This window comes from Aristolochia californica, unplaced genomic scaffold (genome assembly GCF_029961685.1).
Source record: "Aristolochia californica isolate CCGP_79_NKW_82.1479 unplaced genomic scaffold, dmAriCali1.0.hap1 SCAF_7, whole genome shotgun sequence".
Lineage (NCBI taxonomy): Eukaryota > Viridiplantae > Streptophyta > Magnoliopsida > Piperales > Aristolochiaceae > Aristolochia > Aristolochia californica.
Window position 1 is genome coordinate 3,400,794 of NW_027182268.1, and position 8,199 is coordinate 3,408,992.

The 8,199-nt window shown below is 36.2% G+C and overlaps 1 protein-coding gene across 1 annotated transcript; it reads right to left on the reverse strand.

Moving 5' to 3' along the window:
- Window positions 1–174: 174 nt before the first annotated feature.
- Window positions 175–6,251, reverse strand: LOC137936554 (uncharacterized). The gene is made up of 11 exons (XM_068781298.1): window positions 5,848–6,251; window positions 4,735–4,857; window positions 4,140–4,236; window positions 3,601–3,636; window positions 3,280–3,467; window positions 3,062–3,164; window positions 2,244–2,425; window positions 2,079–2,156; window positions 1,784–1,886; window positions 1,608–1,701; window positions 175–713 (listed from the first exon to the last, which is right to left on the reverse strand). Exons 1-11 carry the CDS (start codon window positions 6,174–6,176, stop codon window positions 367–369), a joined length of 1,680 nt encoding a protein of 559 aa, XP_068637399.1. The 5' UTR covers window positions 6,177–6,251; the 3' UTR covers window positions 175–366.
- Between the last annotated feature and the right edge of the window lie 1,948 nt (window positions 6,252–8,199).

Below are 8,199 nucleotides of genomic sequence, written 5' to 3' on the forward strand. Positions count from 1 at the left end.
CTGCTGTCTATTGTGAAATGGACAGAGCATCATACTGTAGGTTTCTAACCCTAAAACTGGTTCATCAGCCTTCTAAATAGTTAGAAAATAATTATAACTTAACAGGCTTTTATTGGACATTAATTTGATGGAATGACCTTTCAGATATTTGCCAATTTCCCTCTCACACCCACAGAACAGAAGGTAAAAAGCTTTATACACAAATTGGAAGATTTTTGCCAAACATAAAACATAAGTTACACCTATTTAGGCCGAAATTCCTCTGTACATAAGACCAATAAACTTTCAATCATTAGCTGCTGCATCTACGGGCCATTAAAACTGTAGAAGATTAACTAAACAAAACGAGATGGTCTGGTACGAAGTTTAAACTGAAGCTATTGCGGGCAACAAAGCCAGGTATTCGGTAATCGCTTCCCCTTCAATTGTTACTTCAATGTCATAATCTGATAATGGATCTCCAGACAACTCGTGTGCGATTTCATTTTCCATATCTTCATCTCTTTCTTCTTCCGAAATCCTTGTGCCTGATGGACCACTTTCTTCCTCCACATCCATGTGAAGGCCTTCAGAATCCAGCTCACTATTGTTTGAATTAAGGGTTGAACCTGCATTATGACCCAGAGGAATTTGTGGCGGATTTGGAAGCTGATTAGAAACGAGCAAATTCAATGCCTCTTCTGTTGTATCCGAAGCTTGCAAAGCAGCAACTACTGCTGGCAGGAAGTTTGAATTCATCAGTCTTTATATAATTACATCCAACCAGTTATTTTTTTGTTCTATTATGGAAGCAATAATTGATACTAAAAGCAAACATTCAACTTAATAAAGGGAGGAATAGTATCTGGCACACTTCTGAAAGAGAATTAACTCTGGTAGAACAGTTAAACTGCATTTGTGGGTAATGAGCAAACAGAATAGACACACAAGACGAGCTACTCCAGGACAGATCTAGAACTTTTCCCAATCTTTTTTTCATTTTTATAGCATGGGTAAACCTACGTTAGCACTAGGATAAGGACTTGACCTGGGGGATGCTGAAGCAAAAATAATGAAGAAGGTGAAGCAACTAGGAAACATACAACTAATAAAGAAACAATATGAGATGCAGAGTGAACAATGACTGTTTGAGCACTAGGCAGAAGGAGATGAATTGTTAGATAAGCTTGGTCACATTTTTCTTTTCTAAAACATGTACCAATAGCATTGGTGTTTTTCCTAAGTGAAATCTTTCCGATATTCTTGAGATAGTTTCTGGTGGCTTTTCAAGATAAAATGTTTTTTATGGAATTCACAATCATTTTCTTTTTCAATAGGCTTTCTCTAAAACTTCCCAAAAGGTTTCTACTCTAAGGCTTTCCAAGTTTCTTGGAGGAAACAACGTTGGCTTCTAAACTATACTATAGGAAACAACATTTACCATTGGTGTTCCCATTAGTATGACATGGACGAAAAAACTTCCCACTGGAATGAGGAAATCAGTAAGATCATGGGCCACTGCTTCTTTGCTGCAGCAGCTTCTAGTTGATAGGTTCAAACACTCAACAGCTTTAGATATTACAAAGAAATCTAACAGTTGACTTCTGAGGAAAAGTGAGAGAGCGGACCTCGTGATCTTTCAAAACCCATGGACAGAAGCTCTTCAATGGCAGCATCTCGTGTTTTACTTTGTCTGTTTCTCTTCTTTGAGTCAATATAAAGCTATAACCACAAAAACACCATGAGATAATGAAATCTGCAAACACGTACACCTAAAACAAGAGAAAGTGAACATACAGATCACCTGTATTGTCGAATTAGTTTCTGGATTTGTGAGGTCATCCAAAGCTTTTTGGGTGTCATTTTCATTTCTTCGGAGGGCTTCAGCAGCAAATGACTTCTCAAAGCTTCAAAATACAGATCGTCATTTAGACTGGGAAAAAAAGGTTTAACTGGAAACATCTGATTCAACAAAAAAAGAATCAAATAGAATGGAAAGAAACTAGCAACTAATAAAAGACAGATAAGAAACCAGAGAGCACCAGCAAAAATATCATGAAGTAAAATTTGTTTGACATAGTACTGGTTCCATGTATTACCCAATGGACACTAATTCATTCAGTCTCTGAAGATTGACAGATTTCTTCAGGGGAGTCATTCCGTATCTCTTTTGTTCCCTGACAGTTAAACAAGGAGCTCAGACACAGTAGACAAGAGAAAACAAAGAGCTTGCAATCATGGATAGAATTAAATGAAAGTCTCACATAATCTCTTTTCTTTGTTTTAGATCCTCCTTATGCCTTTGGGCCTCTCTCTCTTTCTCCTCAATGAGAAAATCAACAGCACTATCAACATTTTGATTGGTCATCCTTAATGCTCGTCTTGCTGCTTTTTCCTTGTATCCCATGCTCATAAGTAGAGACAAGGCTTCATCCGGAACTTGAAGCTGAAGTAAAGGGAAGAAAAAGTTCTATAAACAATATAAACATTTATTCCAAAAATTAGAGACGTGCTTGACACTGTTATTCTAAGAAGGCATTTGTATATTCTGAACAACTTTGAAGAACGATGACTTGGTTGCTCAGCACATAGGTCCTAAGGCTATCTAGAATACCACCAGAAAAGTGTCACTGGAGATTGAACATTGTCATGGCACCAAGCCCTTAGTGTCATGATACCACCTAACTCATGGACTTGAATATCACCCTTAGAAACAAGCTTACCTTGACAACAAATGTAAAAGGGAGACCCTCCCCTAACAACAAGAGATTGAAGAAGTGGGTGGGGTGGGGGTGGGGTATTTTAGAACCGGACAATTTTTTTAGATTCGAGCACACTTTCATGGCTGAATCCTTCAAATAATGGTAAGAACATATTTTCAGAGGTCCCACATATCAAGTTCCTAAGGTAAACTTCAGAGCAAAAGATCACCCATTCCAATAAGAGAACATCAAAATCACAAATTTGTGATTTTGAGTCCAATTCACTGAGCCAGTCATAATATTATATAGAAACTGCTACACTCATTTGTCATCAATATGAGGTCAAGGACAAGGGTAACCCCAGCAAGTAGAAAAGAAACCTGAAGGTACTTTGTTTCGGCAGAGGCTAATGCTTTTCGAGATTGTTGAAAAAGACCACTATGGTAGGCCACTACCCCTTCCAAGAGCTCCAGTCTCAAGTATCTGAGTATCCAGTCAGCAAGAACCAAACAGAGAAGTGAACAAATCTACTTCCAATATCATGTATGAACCGATGTATACCTATCTGCACCTGGAAGTAAAACAAAATCAGTCTTACATGGCAAGCTCCGGATGACGCCCTGCTTGAAGGAGTCTAACCCTAGTGGAGTCCTTTCCATGAGAGCGTTCAAGCCCCTCTCGAGCTTTTGCAAGGCGTACTCCTGCCATGGAGAGCCAGGAGATGTCTCGTAACAAGAAATAACACCAGACTGTGTCTATTTGAAGTATTGACACATTGTCAATCATCTGGATAAAGGGAGAAGCATTGTACCATCAATATGCTGAACAGCTACTTCAGGTGAGCTTAAGAATCTAACTACTACTAATAACATATTTATGATCAGGAGGAATAAAAAGGTAAAAAGTCTGATCAGCTCACCTCAATAACTTTAGGGTCACAAAGAGAAAAAGCCTCCTGCAAGAAGGAATAGGTGAAAAGAAAATAAGACAAATCCCATCTCTTTATAATATACAAGCTGAAATCCAACCTCCATTACATTTCTATGAACAAGTGTTTTTGCTATAATATCAGTTTACTGTTTCACACTCATTCAAGCCTCCACACCTCAGAAACAGGTGCAGAAATGAATGATCCAAAGTAGAGCAAGTAGGGCATAATGCAGTCTCCAGAACCCTATGAAAAAATAGTGCTCTTATAAAGTAAAGAGTGCTCTTATAGTTGGTTCATCAGATCAATAGCTTAGATCACTATACATGGGGCCTGGTGCCAAGGGGAAAGAAGAAGCTTAAAAAATAATTTTATATGATAGAGTTCATCACATTTTCCACTTCAGTGGAGATGACTCCCCCTACTTAAGGTAGTCAAAATAAAATAAGAAAATGAGAAAAAATGGCTGCTATAAATAAGAAAAATAAATGAAACAATATAAAATAAAAATGCAGGCCTTTATAACTGACCTCTCCCATGGCAAGCACATCAAGTGCATCTTTGTACTGTTGATTCCTAATCAGCTGTTTTGCATTTGCATGAAGCATCAGGCCCATCATCACTCCCCTGGAATAGCACACTTTCACCATCCACAGCAATGATAACAGTTTTGGGTATATGATGGGGAAAAGAATGCAGATATATGGTGTTTTGACACTTGACATAAATAAGGATGTTTAAACTCTACACTCATATATTCTACTGGACAAAACTTCTAGCATACAGATCCTAGTTTTGATCGCATGCCTACACCATTATAAGGTCATCATTTTAAATGACCATTTCACACCGGTAGAGTATTTGACAGTAAAGAAAAAAAGCCAAATTGAACCATAGCTCATGGAAGTAAAATAAATTAGATGACAAAAGAAAACAAGAGCCAATTGAAGATAAAAATGACTATGACAGAAGCATCGATTTAAAGAAAAAAATGACATCGGACATTATTGTAGCTTGTTGCAAGAAGTCCAGTTAAGCAGAATGCATAAATACAATGAAAAGAATTTGGAAAGAATTCGGACTCCTTTGCTCACTGTTAAGCAGCTAGAATTTGCAATTCCATACCGCTGATCAGTCTCCGAACCCAACTGCACTTTCTTCCCACTCTGATCTTCAAGCTCCAAATTGAAGTCTTCTACTGGCAATGTACCAGCAGCATGTCTCTTTGCCATCGCCACAGCAGCAGCCCTGTTAAATCAACAGTTCAATAATATGTCCCCTTAACAGGAAGTAGCAAGTATGAACTTGTCAAGTACTAAGACATATGACTTATGACGGAAGGTAGAATGTGCCATAATTGACTGCTTTGTATCATTTATAACCTTTCATCTCCACATATTAATGCTGAAGAAAATCAAAACACCCAGGACTTCAAGCTTATTGTAAAATATATTTCCATATATATAGATATTTTGAGAAAGTATGTAAGCATAAGCACAATTGGGGGGAAATATACACATTTTGTATAACAAGCTACCTTATGCTATTATATTCCCAGACCGCAGTAATAATTCAAAAGGGAAGCAAGAACTTTTAGCACATGTTGAGAAGACAATATGTGGAACCATCAGTAAAGGTAGTTCAACTTTCTAATTTGGTAACTTCCTTTCTGTGTTTATTAGCTTTATCCAGCATTTGCTAATAATTTTTTTTTATAAATCAATCAAAAGGCACAAAACATAACCAAGCCCGTTTTAAACATGACATATATCAAACTTTAACAAGATGACAGATGAATTTATTTCTCATTTGATTTATCTTATTCATTTATTTATTTCTTGAGGGGGGTGGCGGACGTGAAGAGGCACTTGATTTTGATTCTTCAGATATCGAACATTTTATATCGTGCTGATAATTGATAAGGCCATAAAAGCAAATTCAGTCAACATCAAGACAAACGAGTGATCCTATAACAAACAATTTTGTTGGGTGTTAATTAACAAACGAGTCATCCCGCTCATACTGATCGTGAAATTCTGAGAAATTTGTATTTCTATACAAAAAAAAGATTTTGGAATTTCAATCAGTAAATATTTTATATTGGCAATTATACACTCCAAGGACTCGTTAAACAATACGGCACCAGTTTTCTCCTGGCATCCAGTGCTTCTAAAGAAACTTAGATATTCCAAAATCAGACAGTTTAAGAAGAGAGCAGCAATAACGTAAACAACTTGCCTGATTCTGGCGAGACGGTTGGTCCGCTCAGCCTCATCATAGATAGCCTTTCCCAGATCAACGGAAACCCGACTAGCCAAAACCTTGGCATTATTTTTGAGACCTATCTGCGCAAGAGAATCGTTTTTGCCGTCGCCGTCCCGCAAAATTTTCCCGGCACAGATTAAATTGATACACTCCGGAGCGCAACCGGATCGGTTAGCGATTTCTCTTCTGAGCATGGGAAGCGTCCATTGTTGCAAATAGACGTCCAAGGCGCCGGCCCAAGCTCCTGCAATTTTAAGTTTAGCAGGTGCAGCGTTCTGAGACGACGAAGCTCGAGCCTCCATCAAAGAACGTAGTTAGAAGACAAAAATTTGTCGAAGACTTGTTAGATGACGAATCGCCTACTCGGGGGTTTTTTAGCTCAGTTTACTTGGCGACGAAGCAAATGGCAGAGGTCTAGCGTACTTCCAAGCAAGTGACATCTGAGTCAACAACGGTGACGGATCCAACGACGATAAAGTGGCCCCACCTTATTTAACAATTTATAATAGAAATTAAATTATTATTATTATTGAAAATCATTAAAACTTAGTTTTATTTAATTAATTTTGTATTTTATAGTATATAATTTAACCATTTACCTGAAATAGTCATATAAATTATATAACTACAAAATTATAATATGTTAAATGAGTGCATTAATTTAAATAAAATGAAATATGTTTTCAACTTAATTATCAATTAATATATAACATTTGATTTATATTATTTAACTTAATTATTAATATTATATTATTATCTTTTTACCATCCTTGAAGCCCACGAGGTTTTTAGATTTTTAACTAACGGGGGTTAGTGCACAATGTAAGTTCGGGGCGAAAGTGAAAGGGAATGTAAATTATTTGTTTGTGTTAGTGTGCGTAATGGAAAGTATAGTGTAAAATACTTGTTTGTGTTAGTGTGCATAATGGAAAGTGTGGTATAAGGTGTAGATAAATTATTTATTAAATAATTTTTTTGATATATTTGACTTTTATAAAATAAAATTAATATTATTTAATAAATAAAAACATATTAAATATAATAATTAAACAAATGCTTACTTTATATTATTGAAATTGTAATTTTATAATATCTAAATATGAAATAATTATACAAACATTGTACTACACAAACATCGTAATAATAAAAATAAAAATAATACAAATATAACTCAATCAATTATTTAATAAAAAAATTAAATTTGTATATACAAAAATAAAATACACAAAATATTTGTCAAATTAGGGTGGGAAAACAAGGTGGATCTAGTTCCTTTTTTTAGCCTTTTTTTTGTCGAATTAGAAGTAGGGGTTTTAAGGTTAAGAGTTCGGGGTAAAGTTGAGTGTTTAGAAGCTCCACTTGACCCAAACATTAAACAAAGTTAAAATTATTTTAAAAGGAACGAAAGAAAATAAAAATAAATTATTAGTTTTAATTATACTTTATAATTAAAAATAAAATTGGGAAGTAATTAAATACTGAGAATTGCATAATGAAAAAATCCAAATATAAAATAAAAAACAGAAAAACGAGAATATAAAAAAATAAAAATAACATAAACAATAACAATGGTCATTTAAAAAAAATAATAATAATTATTATTATTTAAGAGAAGTCGTCGGTGCAAGGGACGACAAGAGGAAAAGAGTCGAGTGCCAGAGAGAGGTCGCGAGCGAAAAAGGAGCTGGAAAAGTTGTAGAGAGGGGAGAGAAGTCGCCGAAAGTCGTCGGTACTGGGGGACGACGAGAGGAACAGAGTCGAGCGCAAGAGACAGGTCGCACAAAGGGCGATTGAAATCGCCGAAGATCAATTGCGAGCAAGAGAGAAATTTTTTGTTTTCCAAATCCCGACAACCTGAAACCGATGTAATTGAGAGAGGGAAAATGAATTCAGAGCTCGACCCCCTCTTAATTCACTTTTTCTCTCTTTATGCCTAAAATGGGAGAAAATAAAATATATTTGTATTTTACTTTCCCCCCTTGTACGTAGGCTGCGCAGTTTTGGCATATTTTACCCAACGTAAAAAGAAAATCCTCGTGTGAAAATCTAATGTGACCACGAGGAAGAGGCGCATATTTAAAAGAAGGTAGTCAGTGTACATTACTGTGAGCCACTTGTGATCTGGATCTGTGGATCTTTGCTTTCCCGATCGGCCTGCTCCATTCCCGATGTCTAATTTTGTCTTCGAAAGAATCGAAACGGTAAAAAACGAGGGAAAGTTGGGAAATACTTACCCGCCGTCAGTTACCGAGTGTTCTTCGGGCCCCGTTTTCTCTTTAAATTCCAGAACGAGCTCCATATCCCCTTAGTCTCGGTCAAATCTTC

Excerpts from the sequence above, each read along its gene's own strand:
- LOC137936554 (XM_068781298.1), bottom strand. The coding sequence starts at position 6,176 with ATGGAGGCTCGAGCTTCGTCGTCTCAGAACGCTGCACCTGCTAAACTT. Across the intron at positions 2,426-3,061 it reads CCGAAACAAAGTACCTTCAG|CTTCAAGTTCCGGATGAAGC; the intron begins GTTTCTTTTCTA and ends CCTTTACTTCAG. Across the intron at positions 2,157-2,243 it reads AAACAAAGAAAAGAGATTAT|GGAACAAAAGAGATACGGAA; the intron begins GTGAGACTTTCA and ends TTTAACTGTCAG.